Source organism: Haliotis asinina, chromosome 9, assembly GCF_037392515.1.
Source record: "Haliotis asinina isolate JCU_RB_2024 chromosome 9, JCU_Hal_asi_v2, whole genome shotgun sequence".
Classification (NCBI taxonomy): domain Eukaryota; kingdom Metazoa; phylum Mollusca; class Gastropoda; order Lepetellida; family Haliotidae; genus Haliotis; species Haliotis asinina.
The window spans coordinates 25,384,413-25,401,907 of NC_090288.1; the positions used below are offsets into that span (position 1 = coordinate 25,384,413).

The 17,495-nt window shown below is 39.3% G+C and overlaps 1 protein-coding gene across 1 annotated transcript in view; it reads left to right on the forward strand.

The window, feature by feature from the left end:
* Nucleotides 1-17,495, forward strand: part of LOC137295692 (dynein axonemal heavy chain 12-like) — a 100,111-nt gene that overhangs the window by 2,638 nt on the left and 79,978 nt on the right. The window contains exons 4-11 of the mRNA XM_067827176.1: nucleotides 1,912-1,938; nucleotides 4,039-4,228; nucleotides 4,662-4,737; nucleotides 5,129-5,287; nucleotides 6,374-6,457; nucleotides 12,186-12,297; nucleotides 12,751-13,096; nucleotides 13,812-13,832. Of these exons, the coding sequence (XP_067683277.1) occupies nucleotides 1,912-1,938; nucleotides 4,039-4,228; nucleotides 4,662-4,737; nucleotides 5,129-5,287; nucleotides 6,374-6,457; nucleotides 12,186-12,297; nucleotides 12,751-13,096; nucleotides 13,812-13,832 (1,015 nt within the window). The remainder of the gene's footprint in view (nucleotides 1-1,911; nucleotides 1,939-4,038; nucleotides 4,229-4,661; nucleotides 4,738-5,128; nucleotides 5,288-6,373; nucleotides 6,458-12,185; nucleotides 12,298-12,750; nucleotides 13,097-13,811; nucleotides 13,833-17,495) is intronic.

Here is a 17,495-nt window from a genome sequence, read left to right on the forward strand (position 1 = left end):
ACAACATTTTTGAGATGCAATATATATTGATTGATTGGGTCAAATAATCATTTAAGTAAACAAGCACACAAGTTGGTTTATATATTGCTAAAACTGTTCAATGGGAAGTACAATTCCAGAATTTTTAAGTGGGTGCCCATGTTTGTTTGAACTGTGAAGCTAGTTTAAGTTAATTTCCTTTTCTTTAAAACAACAAAAAGAGAAACTGTTTTAGAGGCATTTTAGAAGTTGCTGAGCTGAAGGTGACGGAACAAATTTTTATGGATGATCAACTTCTTTATTTTCACAATAGTGACGTTTCATGCTTGAAAACGGTATAAGAATCCATACCGAAATGTCGCTATTGTGAAAATAAAGAAGTTGATCGTTCATAAAAATTTGTTTCGTCACCTTCAACAAAAAGACAATTTATTAACTAATTTGTCTGTTGATGTCATTTGTGAAACTTTTGAACAGACATGATGTGTATGAATTACAAAGTTGTATGAAGATACTGGCTGAATTTCAAACAAATTTTAGTGGAAATGTTGTTGGTGATACCTCTTAAGACACACTCACAAATGTGTTACCATTTCTGGGTTCGTTGTTTTGCGAAAAAAGATTTTAGATGTTGCTATGAATATATTTCTGATGTGGAACATTTCCACATGATGAAATATGTTCATTGTTTTGTCCTTTTTAACCTAATTTTGATGTGAACTGTATTAGAAACGAAAAAGCAAGGAAGAACAAATTGCGGTATGTTTTGATTGTTTGTCCACAATGCACCTCTAATATCTTCACAATTTATGTCCTGCAATGTTGGAATGTTGTCTGACACAGAACACTGACTACATTGTATTTGTCACAGGATGTCTTGACAAAGTCCTGAATCACATCACATTTACAGCATTGTCTGTCCCATGTTTATGTTTGGACACAGAAACAAATGTCACTTTGTATGTCATTGTTTTCACTTGCATGCATTAGCATCCTTAAACTACACGAGATTTGTGAAAAGAGCTTTCGATACAGGAAATATCAACTGAGTCTTCATTAATCATCTATATTTGTCAAGTGTTTTGAGATGCAAATGCTGATCACAGCCTATTTGGCTCAAAAGTGAACCGATTATTTGTAATCTAACTTGAAAACTACTAAACATAAAATACTCAATGAAACGCATACCAAATTGTCAGTACAACTCCCTGAGGTTTTTGCCGAAAAGTTGTTTAACAGACTATCATTAAAATATTGATACAGTTCACAAATTGTAACACGGGAGGAGTGCAGAGGAAGAGACAGCCAGGTGTGCTTTTGAGTCAGATGGACTGTAACTGGATAAGTTTGATATTTCCAATATCAAAAACATGAGTGATTAATTCTGTTCATTACTTTTACATTACTGTTTCCCTTTCAAAGAAACTTGATCAAAATCAACATCAGAAGTTCTCAGATCTCATATGTATATCACGTACAGTGATACATGTCTTTTGTTGCTGTGTTAGCCTATGTATAAAATACTTTGATGCCTTTGGCTTACGGAGTTGATTGAAATAAATACTTGAACAGAGTTTTTCAGAATAAATCTTTAATAATGATAGCACAACTATTCTGTGTCATTCTATATCTGATAAAATGTCACTGATAATTAGTCCATTGGAGTAGGACATTCATGTTTTAATGTCATAAGCTTAAGGTATGAATGAATGCTGTAGTTAATTCATATATGTCTGTATTTGTTTTTGTGAGAACTAAGCCAGATGAGTGAAACTAGTGAAAACTAGTCACAACATGTAATAATATTATCACCATACACTCACAGATTTGTTTCTTTTTCTTTTTTATTTGACCTTCCTTCCCACATCACTACCCTAACTCCCTATCCCCTGCCCCACCCTTTACATCCTACACTTCCCTCCACCCTCACAGATGATGAGTCCTGAGCGCCGAGTCCGGGTAAGTGCAGCCGGTGTTGCAGTAGACAGTAGCTAGGGGCTGCCTCTTGTAATCACCAGGCCAAGTTGCTGTCATACATTTATCCTGAAAACTAATCCCAATATGCACATATTATCAACCTATATCACCAAGACTTTGCTAACCCGCCTTCACAGTATGTTGACTGCATTGGTATTTCCTACAATCTCAGAATGCTGCTCTGATCCATCTATGGCCTAAACAGTAAATGCATTTTTATAGTATTTCTGATTTTTACATTTATCTGGCTTTCCCCTTATCTAACCAAACTTGGGGCTTGCAAGAATCCTATCTATTATATTGAAGGGTCCTGTAAAGAAGTGAAATGGTGTGGTACTGTAAGGAAATGGTGTGTGTGCCTAGGGAATAAGTCATGTGTTGACTTGGGTTCCCTTCCCCACATGGGTGCAGTGTGTGAAGCCACTTTCTGTCGTTCCCTGCTGTGATATTAACAAAAGCAGCATTTAACTATTATCATTGCCCTGCTGTACCAGATGAGTTGATAATGACTTTAATCACACCACCTTTACATTTATTGTCGAGAGTTTGGCACCATGTAAAGAATGTGAATGCATTATATTTTATATATTTGTGCATACTTGAAGAACATTCCTGGCCTCATTGTAGTTGCAATACTGTAATGGCCCTACATAGAAATTAGGAAACATATAAATTCTTGACTCTGAAAATAGAGTAGAAAGCCAGTTTACTTTAGAGTTAGTGTACATGCAACTGTTGGAATGCAACATTACAAAAATGAATGAGTTGGAAGTTCTTTTTCACTAGCAGCAAAGAAACCAAAACAATGTGTACAAAATAGTGATGATACTGATTGAAAAACTTGAGTGTGCAGACCTTAGTCTGCCAGGTACTGGTATATACATGACACTCTCACTGTTGCACCGTGCATGCACTGGTGTGAGTTTGTTTACATATGCATGTTTTTTGCATGATTTATTTACACAAGCTGCACATTTCCAGCTCTGACATTGCAGTATCTACTGGAGACCATAGCTTATGTAATAAACAAATAGGATTTATTGTGACATATCAGTTTAGTTTTGGTAAGATTTACTTGGTATATCCATATATCCTGATTAAAGGCCTGGTTTAAGAGCAAATATACCACTGGAATATTTGGTATAGCTGATGTGATGTTCTGGTGAAGAATTATTCATTGTGTAGACCCAGTAATAGGAAATCTGATCTTGCAAATGAACATGCTCCATTTGTATGTTTCACAGAGCCTGATGATTCCAGTCTGTGTATTACCTGATATATCTTAATATTATTCCTATCTTGTGGAGTGCCAACAGTCCTTTTATAATGCCAACTCTGTGTACACTTCAAGATTTAAAATGTGTTCTAATATCGTCTAAATGTGTTTTCCTTGATGGTTGTCTAACAGTCAATCAAGCTATGAGATTACAGTTGTATAAAATATGAATGTTACCTGCTTTATAATTCTGCCTTTATCTAACCCAGATCAGTCAATTGATTAAGGAGAAATACTTGGCCAAGTGCCCAGTCCCTGGGTCTGACTTGTTGGAGAGCTTCCAAGACCTATTTGATTGTGCAATTAATTATTAACACAATGCGGCTAAATCAAACACCACTGTAATGAACTTTGGCCTCATATAACAATATATTCCAGCCCAACAGTTATGTACTATGAGATTACTTCTGTAACTGTGTTATTTAAGGCTTCCTTATATTACACTATAGACTTTGAACTTCAGTATTTAATTATGAGGATTTGATATCATGAATGCTTATCACTTATGTTTTAAATATACAAATTCTAGCCTCAACACATTGTGGCTATGACACAGTGTGAAAATTATAGAAAAAGATGAGTAATCTCTGAAATATTGTTACAAAAAAAATTTATTTTCTGAAAATATGTGTCTTTATTTATTTGCACTAAGTCTTAATGAAACAATCCCTTAGCATTTCCAAAGGTAAATGTAAGAACATATTTCAAGTCATGTCTTCTACAAAATCAAACAGATTAAATTATTTTGAGCTATGCAAGGATCAATGGAAAGAGGAGGGTATGTTTGAAGTGTGGTGTGTTTGTAGCTGAACTACCAGTTCCTGCGAAGCTGTGTGGAGAGTGGCCCTATCACCCCCATGCAGGAGGAATGGCATACACACATCCTCACGATGGTGCCAGAACACCTGCGACAAGGGGCAGATCTCAGGGAATATCTTGCAGAGCTGTTTGAAGAAGTCAGAAAAGACTACTATGGCAGTATGAAGAAGTCAATGGGTATGATCACTTTCATATCTTGCTAGAAAACAAATGTGTTTGATAATATTATATCTAACTGTAAACCTGGAAAAATATATTGCAACAAGTTATTTTTACCCCCATATAGTTTTGTATCTTCTTATCATAATTATGTTTGTTTGTTTGTATGATGAGGTTTATCCTTTGGGTGTACCATATATTGACTTTTGTGCACATGCTACAATCAAAGTTGAACATCATATGCACCTGTCAAACACAATATCAGAATGCAGTAACCTTACAGCTTGATAACTTTGTAAACCAATATCTTTCATTGAAAAGCAAATATGGGCCTTTGTGAGTGACAATTGCTCAACTTGAGGTTTGGATAAGTTCCTTTGTGATGGGTGTGTTGCGAGTCCTTTTTTCCATGTTTGGCAGCATCTTAATGCACTGTTATTGTTGATTCCAGTTCAGCATGTGCTAGTCAAGCCTGAAGTAAAGGGTCTTGAACTGGAGTCTGCCGGACCTCCCCCAGCAGAACCACAGTAGGACTTCTGCTGTCTTTATTGTGGTGTATACTAACACAAGTGACTGTAGGAAACTATTCATAACTGTACATCCATTAAGCTGTGTATACAGCAATTCATTTGTCATAACTGGGTTTCTTGAAGCTTGTTCTGTCATGGTTTGAAACAAAGCTGACACTGCAAGGTACCCATCCCTTTCCAAATGCTGTTTATGCATTCTGAAGAATAAAAATGGAGCTTTTGTATCTATTATCTATCAGTAATGACTGTGCTGTGACAGTGGTGTTTATTTCTCAGAAATGAGTTTTTTGGTATTATTGTTATGCACAATAATGATGACTTGTAGTAGATTTGACATGTACATTATGGATGTTGAGCAACAGCTGACGAGGAATGTTTGATCCTGTAGGGGTCTTGATTTCTCGCGCCCATGGCATGAAGATTACCTTGACAGCCGTCAGACAATCAGCACCAACCTGCATCTGCTGCACCCATCCATGCAGACAGTGCTTCACATGTGCCAGAGTACACTGGGCAACATGATCCTGGTTGACGTCTCCTCATACAGGTAGGACACCTTATACATGTGGTTGATGTCTCCTCATACAGGTAGGACACCTTATACATGTGGTTGATGTCTCCTCATACAGGTAGGACACCTTGTACATGTGGTTGACGTCTCATACAGGTAGGTTGCTGAATACAGGTGGTTGATGTCTCTTTATTCAGGTTGGTCACTGAATATTGGTGGTCTATGTCTCCTCATACAGGTAGGACACCTTATACATGTGGTTGACGTCTCATACAGGTAGGTTGCTGAATACAGGTGGTTGATGTCTCTTTATTCAGGTTGGTCACTGAATATTGGTGGTCTATGTCTCCTCATACAGGTAGGTTGCTGAATACAGGTGGTTGATGTCTCTTTATTCAGGTTGGTCACTGAATATTGGTGGTCTATGTCTCCTCATACAGGTAGGACACCTTATACATGTGGTTGACGTCTCATGCAGGTAGGTCGCTGAATACAGGTGGTTGACGTCTCTTTATTCAGGTTAGTTAGTGAATATGGGTGGTCTATGTCTCCTCATACAGGTAGGACACCTTATACATGTGGTTGACGTCTCATACAGGTAGGTCGCTGAATACAGGTGGTTGACGTCTCTTTATTCAGGTTGGTCACTGAATATTGGTGGTCTATGTCTCCTCATACAGGTAGGACACTTTGTACATGTGGTTGACGTCACCTCATACAGGTAGGCCCCTGGATATGGGTGCTTGACGGATCCTCGTACAGGTAGGTCACTTAATATGGGTGGTTGACATCTCCTCATACAGGTAGGGCACTGAACACAGATTGTTGATGTCTCCTTGTCAAGATAGGAGTTGATGTCTCCTTGTCAAGATAGGAGTTGATGTCTTCTTGTAAAGGAACAGCAAAGCATACAGATGGTTAATGGCTCCTTATGCCAGTAGGGCACTACATAGAGGTAGTCGACATGTCCTTGTACTGATAGAGGATGGCAAATCTCACCCACACTGTCTCATGCAGAAAAACACGGTAGTAGCTTATTTGACAGCATTTTTACCAACTGGTTTGAAATCATTCAGATTGGACAAATACATTAGAACCATGTGGCCTATTTCTTTGTTTCAGAGCTAATGGCCCTATGGAGTTTGAGAGCCTAAAGAACAATGTTATCTTAGACCTAGAGAAGGCAGAAGAGAGACTCATGCACAGGTAAGGAAATGGGGTGTGAACCTTTGGTTACACAGAAGAATGTAGCTGAGTTTATGAAACATCTTGAAATGTGTGTGTACATGCACTAGCCAAGTATTGACAGCGACAAATGCATTGACTGACACATAAGGTATCAAAACAAGAATGGGTACACTCTTGTCTGAATCATCCGAATGTCTGTGTGAAGATGAGTTCTTAATGTTTGACATTCCACAGCAATGCTTTACTGCAAACAAGATGAAGAAGAGGTGTATGCACACACACGCTCCAGAAGATCCATGTCCCAGTCATCAGATAGCAGTACAGAGAAGGACACATCCACGCCAAATGAGTGCACTCACACGAGTAGTTATACTCGGGTGAGTGATGTCACACTCTTACGTGAGTGCACTCGGGGATTGACTCATCAACAGAGAAGGTCTCCTTCAGTCTCCCCTGTTCATAGAAGGGGCTGTATGCAGTCATTTTCCCCTTCAGACTTAGACTCACACAGTCGGGATCGTTGGCGATCAGTGAATGTGTCTTACTCTAGGAGGAACGAAGTTAGACACCACTGAGAGTTGTCACTGGAGGAAGCCCTCTTCTCGGATTCAGATGTCACATCATGGATCATGGATGGCTTAAACCTTGTTTCACCATCTAAGGATTCAAATGGACTCAATATGTATAAGATGAGGATGATGACATCAATCTGTTAACGTTCCTGCCGATAGTTCCTATATCTACGATCCCTGAGACTTTGTCTACAGCATTTAGATCAGCAACCAAGTTTCAACAGCAACATGTGCCGCCATTCAACGTTTCCCTCTTCATCACATGGAGCCATTCATCAGAGCACCTGATGTAGACGAAGGTTACAAAGTTATCAACACAGCTCGCAGCAGATTTTACAAAGTAGAAGACAAGAGGCTGGTGCAACTCGACACTACTACGAGGCAAACCTTTTTCGGATTAGCTCGATCCAGAGCCATCAACAAGACTCTCTTTACAAAATTAAGTGATCCTGCCAATGAGGAAGAGAGGATGATCCTGTCTGCGCCTATCACCCAGAGGAGGGATCAACAGTTTATGTCCGAACATCTAGCCTCTACTACTGTGGGTCTTAAGCTACTACAGAGACAGGGGCTCCTGTCCGCCACATCATGAAGTGAGAACTTCACAAAGCTTTTGTATCACTCCCCATGGTCTGCACTTACTGTTTTTGACGGGAAGATTGAAGAGATAGCAAGATTGGTTCCTCAAGATTCAAGGGAAGTCATGATGATTAAATCCGCTGACACTTTGACTTCTGTCCTTAAACAGACAAATCAGCATTACACTAGCAAGTCCAAGTTCTCCAGGGTTCAAAGAGCAAGGGATATGAAATTCAACGCTCGAGGGGAGAAGTCATCTTCTTCTTTTCGTCACCCCCATGGAGGAAATAAGCGCCCTCAGACGTCAGGAAGATGGTCTAGGGACAGAGGGCGAAATAAATGCTGAAGATCAGGTTCGGAACAACTGGAGTCTTCCACCCCCAGGAGTTCCCATACAACCGTCTCTAGTGGGTGGACGTCTTCAGCTCTGCTGGCAAAATTGGAGAATCCTCAACAACAACTATGTCATGAATATTCTGCAAGACGGCTACGGGATTCCACTGGAAGATACACCGTCGCTCACAAAACTACCAACTCCCATCATCAATGCAGACAATCAACTAGACAAGTTGACCGATGCTAAATCAACACTGTTGCAGAAGGGAGCAGTAGAAGTAATACAGCCACAGAATCTAACGCCTGGCTTTTACTCCCTAATCTTCTTAGTACTGAAGAAGAATTCCAGAGAGAAATTCCTACTCCTTTACAACATGAAGGAATTCAACAAAATGTTTCTACGGAAGCCAGAACATTTCAAGATGTTACATTTTCCTCAATTAAGACTCCTCATCCGACCAACAAACTATCTAGCCAGCATAGGTCCGCAAGATGCGTACCTGCACATCCCGATTCATCAAGAATCCAGGAAATATCTGCGCTTCCTTTTCAACGGTCAGCACTACCAATGGATGGTCCTACTGTTTGGAATATCTTCAGCCCCATGGCTATTTACTTGGGTAACCAAACCCATCGTCAACTATCTACACCTAGGTAGGGGCTATGCAGTGCTTATTATCTGGATGATGGCATACAAGTGCATCAAGAGGAAAGTCAACTCAGAATACAGTTAGACTTCACAATCAGGCTACTAACACAACTGGGTTGGTTAGTAAATCACCTAAAGTCGGAACTGGAACCTCAACAAGATATCAAATTCCTCGGGATTCGTTTCATCACTACGTTGAATCAGATTGTAGTTCTGGAGGACCGATGGAAGCAATGATAATGCAAGCTCTACTCTCTCTGTTAACACTTCGACAGTGGCAGTGCTTTCTAGGTCTCCTCATGTCAGCACAAGATATGACCAGAAGAGGAAGACTGCAGTTGCGTCCGTTACAACGCTTTTTGAATCATCATCACAACAACAGAGGCCGGATTCAGCTCCCAGACAGTCTTGAGCCCTTTCTGCTGTGGTGGACTCGCTGATCGAACGTTTGCACAGGAACCTATATGTTAGAGCCAGTATTCAACAACCATCTCTATGTAGACGCATCTCTGCAAGGATGGGAAGCTCATCTAGGAAACGAGGTAGCAGCAGGAATCTGGAACGAAGAGGAACAGGCTCGTCACATCAACCAGCTGGAAATGAAAGCTATCATTCATCCACCACTGGTTGATAGCACTGAAAGACAAGTTATTAATGATCCACACAGACAACTCAACTGTAGCCTTTTACATAAACAAGCAAGGGTCAACGAGATCACTATCTCTACTACACCTGATGTTTCAACTGTTCAACTTAGTTGACAGTCTGAATCTTGAAGTAAAAGCATGTCACATACCAGGAGCCTGCAACATCATGGCAGCCTCCCTATCTCGTCCTCTTCGTCCATCCCCCAACAGAACGGATGCTGCATCCGGAAGCGTTTCAACTAATCAGTCAGGCCCTTGGATCACTGCAAATAGACCTATTTGCAACAAGGTTCAACAAACAGACAACAACCTTTATCTAGCCTCATGTAAGAATGTCGAGTTTTGATTGGTCCATGTGACTCTGATAAAATACCATGTACATCCATCACGATCTGCCTGCGGGAGTATACGACTTTTATACTCACGCTGCGAAAGTCATATCCTCCCGCTACGCCTCGGTGACGACGCGAGAAGTGAGAAAAGCGTGCATCGACAAGCCTTTAGTAACGTGCGGTGCATTGAGGTCAAACGATCAGCTGGTGTCAACATGGCAGCAAGTCGATTCAATGCGTGTTGTTTTGTTTTGATTTCGTTAAAAGTTTCAGCTAGATAAATGCGTTATCACATTGTGTCTCGGGGAAATACAGGGTTTTATCAGTCCCTCGTAAGGTTGTATTCAACTTTACTGGGGACGGATAAAACCCTGTATTTCCCTCGACACGATGTGATAACTTATATTGTATCACCAGTACCAGATGCCTTAGCCTGGGCAACAGACACTCTCAGCATTCCATGGGAAGGACTAAATGCATACGCATTTCCCCTCCAGTACTGCTACTGAAAGTCATCAAGAAAATCAGACAAACGAAGAGGTTACAACTGATTTTGGTCGTGCCCTACTGGCCAACGAGAGATTGGTTTCCAACACTTATAGAAGAGTTAGGACAACCAACACAACAATTACCAAAGTGGAATAATCTTTACATCCACCCCCACACAAAGCAGCCGCACGGCCAGCCATCTGTATTTCGTCTCCACATTTGGACAGTATTAAGACCTGTTTGAAATGCAGAGGATATTTGGCATGAGCAGTGAAAGCAGTCACCTTAGCCTTACGGAAATCCGCTCGCACACTTTATGATGACAAGTGGAAATGTTTTGAAGCATACGCCAGGAAAAAGGGATTTTCGGCGAACAAGGCGACTCATCCTCAAATAGCAGATTATTTATGCTATTTATGTCATTCCAGAGGTGTGAAAGGCTCTTTATTGTCTACATACTTAGCAGCTCTCAGCTCGGTAGTCACCATGGGAACAGGGACCAAGCTAAAATACCAGAGCTTATGCCTTACTACGCTCATTCAAGTTGGAAGATCAGCAACACCGATTTAGAGCTCCAGCGTGGTACCTAAATATTGTACTCCAACATCTTACAAGTGATGTGTATGAACCACTCGCTCAGACTTCAGCTGAAATGTTGACTCAAAAGACACTTTTGTTACTTGCCCTGGCTACAGCTGCAAGAATGTCAGAAATTCATGCTCTAGACTTTAATTGAACAAAGTTTGATACAAGCCACCAAGAAACAGCTCATTTGGGTCTAAGATGGGATTTCGTCGCAAAGAATGAATTGCCAGGTCCGCTTTATCTTCAATCTTGGGACCTCATGATACACAAGATTTATCATTATATCCAGTCAGAGCATTGAAGATATACATTGCAGGTACCAAGTCTAGAAGTCAATGGTTCAAGCGCCTATTTGTCCCTGTATCTACTGAGACACCTACGGAAGTATTCCGCAACACTATCTCAGTGTGGATCAGAGCTGTTGTACTCAGAGCATATAAAGCAGCAGGATTAGACCCTTTGCGAGCCTCTAACCTGCATGAAGTCGGACCCCTAGCTTCTACACTAGCGCTACATGGAAATTGCTCGCTGTCTACTATAATGGAGGGCTGTTTTGGGAAGTCAAACACAATGTTTGCCAACCTTTACCTGAGAGACATTGCCATGGAGAACATCACTGGCATTCATGAGTTTAGGCCACTTGTCATTGCTCAACAACTAACAGTTCCCTGAAGGCACGGACTTTACTCACCCGATTTATCACGTGACTTGTGGAAGCCAGACGCTCTGTGGAGTATATTGGGGGAAAGTCCATGCATACATCATGAATAGACTAGCATGAGTGATTAGGACCCTGTACTCGTTTTGGAGATATTTGTACATGAAGAAGGGTTGCAACTAGTCTCAATTGATATATCTTGACAATTAATTGCATCAGAAACTAGCACAACGCTAATTACTTTTGATGTCATCAATTGCCAATCAACGAGGCCTTCTACTGAAGACAAGTTCGACTGGGTGTGATCCCCCCAAAATCTACAATAAATATGAGAACAATAGGACCAAATTATTGCCGTTACAAGTTCCTGTTAGGACTAAAATTGATATTTTATACTTATCCTGACTCATGGTGAAAGCCCTCCCAGCTGCCCTTCACAGACACGCTGAATTCTCATATTCTCGTGTCGGGCGATTATAGGAAAGAGTGAGTATCATGGCTGATCAGCTGACCATGTGCGCGGGAGGGAAGGTAATTCATGGGTGAGTGTAAATTTTATGTCCGCTTCTTTTAGAAGGGAACTTCAAAGGATTTCAGGTGTTCCACTGCCTTCGCCAGGAAGTGGTGATAAGCAATAAAGCATGAGTCAGGATAAATATAAATATCAATTTAATTAAGAAAATTACATTATGTGTCTTTACCTATGTTTGGTTGCATGATATGTACATACATTACAGCTTAGTTTCTCATTTTCAAAATGCATTACTTTGTCCAATTCGTTCTACAGTTTAATGTTCTGCCGTAGTTCACTGTATGTGTAGTAATCGCTCATACACTTATTGCAGTGTATCTATTATTGCAATGACTGACATGTCAACTCAAACGTTGGTCTATTTCAGCTGGCACCCTGGTGTCATCAATGTTTTCACAGACAAGAACAACTTCACCAACATCAAGCCAGAACTGATGGACTCATTCTATGCCAGCGTGTCCACACTTGTTTCAAACCAGGTCTGTGACCCTAAGTTCACTTACAAACCAATCTATGTTCTTTTTCTCAGGGACATTGGGGTAGCCTAGTGGTTAAATCGTTCGCTCATCATGCCCAAAGGTGTGAGTGTTCTTCCCCACATGGTTACAATGTGTGAAGCCCATTTCTGTTGTACCGCGCCATAATATTGGAAGTGGTGTAAAACCAAACTCACTCTTTTTTCAAATTTGGAGAAAAGGAGTCATTCGGTGTACTTCAAGTTTTGGTGCTTGCTTTGATTCTATTTTTATTGGTAGGGCAAGGATATACTACATTTTCTGAAATAAAATGAAACAGTTTTCACATTTGAACAGAAAAAGCCCCATCTCTTCCATTAAAAGTTGTCAGGATCTTTGTTACATGTGCTAATTAGGGATTGTGTGTCCATGATTAGCACCTACCACTGCTGACTGACCAAGGGACTGATGTTTCAGCTGAAAGACCTGCTGGTTCGGACAATCGATGCCTTTGTTAATGTGTTTGAGCCAGAAAATCATCTGCTGCTGCCGATTTTGAAGATGGAGCTGACCTTTGATGACCGCAAGATGCAGTTCTACCCACCTGTGGAGGATCTAGAGGAGACTATCCTGTTTGTGGTCAGCCAGATCACCAAGACCATGCAGCATGTGCCCACTGTCCAGTCCTGGCTGGCTGGCGGTAACACGGTCACTCACACTGATGCCAGTGTGGCTGACCACATCCTACATGCTGCCATCAAGACACTCAAGGCAGCAGTCAAACGATACTTCCAGGATCCCGAGGAGCATTTACAGTCATTTGGTAAGTATACAGTAAGTGTATGGTATCTTATGTATAAGCTATATGATTCACACTCAGATCAGATCTTTGCTCTCATTAGTGCTAAACAAACATCTCCATTACAGATCTCAAGGCATCCTTTAGTCCAGCTTGTGAGATCAGAGAGTGACTGTCAAAAGTGTTTTCTAATCATGTGGCCAATTAATGTTAACACATTGTTTTCACAATGAAAGGGCTGTAAGACAGATTCCTTCAATATCATTCTCTCAACCTGTCATAGGATGTTCTCATACTTTTGTACATAGTTAGTAAACATGAGATCTGATTTTAATGAGACTGAAGCAGTATATGACAACCATACTAGTCCTTTCATGTTCATCCAGAAATGAACTGGAATTATTGGTATGGTTTTAAATGGAAGATGTAAGAAGTGAAATTCCATCATTTTCATAAATGCACCCCATCAATTACCCACACAAGATATGACCCAAACTGCCCAGGTTTAAATTATGAGAAGAAATCATTCTTATGTGATGTATTTGTTCCTTATCCTCTCCTAGATTGAGGTGATTGATAGTGTCAATATAAACAACTTATATATGATCCACTGAGTAAACATTTTTCCCCAAGTCTTTTTTCTGTAAATGTCCTGAGGTTTGACATTTCTGTTGGAAACATTCATATATCTTCTGAGATATTTCAAGAATTATTTATATGTTCCTGTTATTGCAATAAGTGAGAGGAGATTTTACAACCAGTGAGTATGACGACACACTTGCATGGGAAATGGAAACTGTTTCACTCTTTGCTCTCCTTTAGTATCTCGTACTATTTTCTTACAAACTGTTTCATTAGAATCAAATAGGAATGTTGGAATGCATTCTTCTCACCATATCTGCAGCATGAATATCACATTATCACAATATATCTTCATCTCTGTATATCTATATATGCAATGACCAAGTTAAATGCTTGCAAGATGCCTTCTGTATCTTGGACACTGCATCTGTGATACTCCTCATTTGGTGCACATTCATGACATTCTAAATGTTCATACCACAGGTAGCAAATACACTGTGTGGCAAATATGAGATGTATCACAAATATTGGGTAGTGAATATGAATTATTATTCACAAATACAATATTAAGTGATTGATGCACATTATGGAACACCCATGTTGACTGTTCATTTATTGTAGTAATAACATTAGTGATCTGTCACACGAGACTCAAATTTGGTATGCAACAGACTTGCACTACTGCATGGCTAGTACAATATTGCATATCTCACTCAAGTGAAACATGCTCCCTTGAAAAATGTAAATATTCATTCTTATTCAGTTCTGGTGACCATGAATAACTAATAGAATTCCTGAAGGGCTATGGTTTGATTCACCGAATATGTGAGTGTATCATAACAGACTGAGTTGATATGATGCTTTGTTTATACAATACATTCCGTAATATATGAACATTATTTTTATACAATGGTCAATCATTGTGAGCATGCATTCTTTTTTTTTTATTTTAGGTGTGTTTTATTTCCATAACAATTCATGCAATTGATAGTTTAAAACATTCAGTAGAGTCAAACCTTGAACAAAGCAGATGTTTGCCTGTGGTATTGCATTATGTCTGTCTGATAGCTTCACTCACATCTGTTTAACTTTCCACAGTCTTGTATCAACTGATGGTTATATTATAGGAGTATGGAAAATGATTTTTTTATGTATATGCCTTTATTCCCCGAAAGGCAGTGTGTCAACAGATTCTAATGTCATCAAGCAAGTGATCAGATGCTTGTCAATGACATTTGAATCTGTATTGAAATGTTGCCTTTCCTAGAATAAAGATTTTGTATATTCATATATACATCAAATCATCCTCATTCTTCCTCACCTCAACTTCTAAAATGCCTATCAAAGTATAGAAATATGGCATCCAATCAATAGAATGCCAGTTTCAATACAGCTACAGATGCAAAGACAAATATTGGTTCATCAGTAAGATATATTTATAAAGCACTGTTATGCCATAACTCAATACCAGTAAGGTATGAAATATTTCTTGAAATGAATTATGGATGAACATAATTGCATGTGCCATTTTCGGGAATCATTTCCTTTGGAGACAATTCAAATATTTCCATGACATGTCTCATTAGCCAATTAAAAAAAAAAACAACAGGATATAACACTTGTACACAAAGAACTACTCTAGCTACCAATCAGGGAGACAATTCAATTCAAGTTCCTAATGTTGTCTTCAAAGCACTAAATGGCTTTTCTCCAGAATACATCCAGGTGCACTTCACCCCCTATCAGCCAAGGAGGACATTACAATCAATGTCCGCTCTGTCACTGTCATTGTCAAACATGGAGATAGATCATTTTGCAAGAGCTGTGTTATGGAACAATATTCCAGCCTACTTATATACCAGTACCAACGTCACAAGTTTCAGATCTGAGCTAAAATACCCATGTTCAAGAAAGAATGTGGGGAAGCGCCTTTGAGCAGTTTTCTGGATTAACTTTTTATTACTCTTATTCTTATTACTGCTGATGATTTGTCTTTAACTGTGCAAGGCAGTGTAAGTTTAAACAACGACTAAACTCCACAAATTTTTGGGTACTCTTTTTATCACTGCATATGAAAGACTTCTGTTTAGTCATAAATGGAACACCATTCTTTTTTTAAAAAAAATTTGTGGTTAATTAATCCCAAGCACATAAAAAGTTGCTAAAAAGCCGTCTGCTTCTCTCTCGCCCGCAAACGAAACCACAGACAGGTTACGTAACTGTCACCAGAGCCCTGCAGTGACGTCATAGAAGGAACGATTTTCAGTTAGTTGTATAGAAAATGTGTGGGAAGCTCGTCAAATTGCTGATTTCTCGACGTCACCAAAGACATGCTGAATTGTTGTGTTGCCGTCAATTGCTCCTTGGGGTTGGGTGATGGTGTCACTATGCACATATTTCCACTGGACCCAGATTGTACTTAAATTGGTTGTTTGAGCCTGCGAAGCGAGTGTTGTGGAAGCCTGTGTTATATACTAAATCGGATGGTTCGCCCCCTACCACGCTTCCAGGATAGAAAATGGAGTTCAAGTTTCATCGAGTTTATAAAATCAAGACTGCTTACTACACATTGCTGACCAAAAGGATTTTGCATGAATATAACGCTTTCTTCCTCGGAAGCGAGGTTGTGGTCGAAGTGACAATATTATCATAAGTAATATTATATTGACCCTCGCCTCGCTTCCAAGAGTGAAATTGTTATGTCATATCGTCATGTAAAATCCTAATGTCCATCAATAAAATACATCTTTTACTACCAGTGAAAAGTAATTTTGATTTTGTAAGTCAGTGAAAACAAATTTAAATAGCATTTATCCTCAGACAGGGTGCCGTGAAGTCACGGGCTAAAGTCCGTTAGAATTAATGAGATTATGGTTTGTTTTCATCAGGTTAGAAAATCAAAACTACTTTCTACTAGTAGTTTGAATCATGACCAAAAGGAGTTTGCATGACACAACCTGTAACATAACAAGCGAGATCAGGGGTCGAAGTGACAAAACTGTGCGATAAAACTATTCACTTGCTAAAATTACTTCATTTGCAATGTTCATTCACCAGTATGTAGACACTTGTCAGTATACGTCTTTGTATTTGGTCTCATAATCCTAATTACTTTATAATCATACTTGTATGCGTTTTGAAACTTAATAAAAAGAAGCGATCTGCGAATGTATAACAGGAATGTAATATCTAGACATTTTATAGTTTGCCTATATAAATCATAATTTGCACGCATGCCCTAGTGTATCCTTACACTTCACGACAAAAACAATGATTATGTTGAAAGCAATAAAACAAAATGCAAATATTAAAATTAAAACAAATTAAAGTTATAGGTGCAATGTCAGGCTATTACCTTGTTCGGGGAATGTATCCATCAATATCCACAAAAACGAGTGATCTATAATTCATCTGCAGATTTCCAAAGTGAATACTAGAAAACGTAATGTATCGTTTCAGGTTTTTCTCATTGCTGTATAGTCTCATTGGTCATTCAAGATAGCAAACCTGGCAACTAATTGCATAATGTGCGTCATTTTTTTAAAAAAGTAATTTAGTTAACCAATAATGAGCAAGCAATCAATGTATTGGTGGTTAATCCTTTGAAAGAAGGGTGTTGTTTTTGCATAGACATGGACACAACAGAGCGTATTCAGTATAGATTAGTAAATGTACATACATAAACACTACCTTTTGACAAATCCCCATTTAAATCTGCATAAAAGTAATTAATCAATCAGCATGTTATCGGTTAATCCTATGATTGATGCAGACATAAGAAATGCCAGATGGGGCCTTTGTCGGGTAATCTTAAGTGGCGTTACCACTAATTATACCTGTT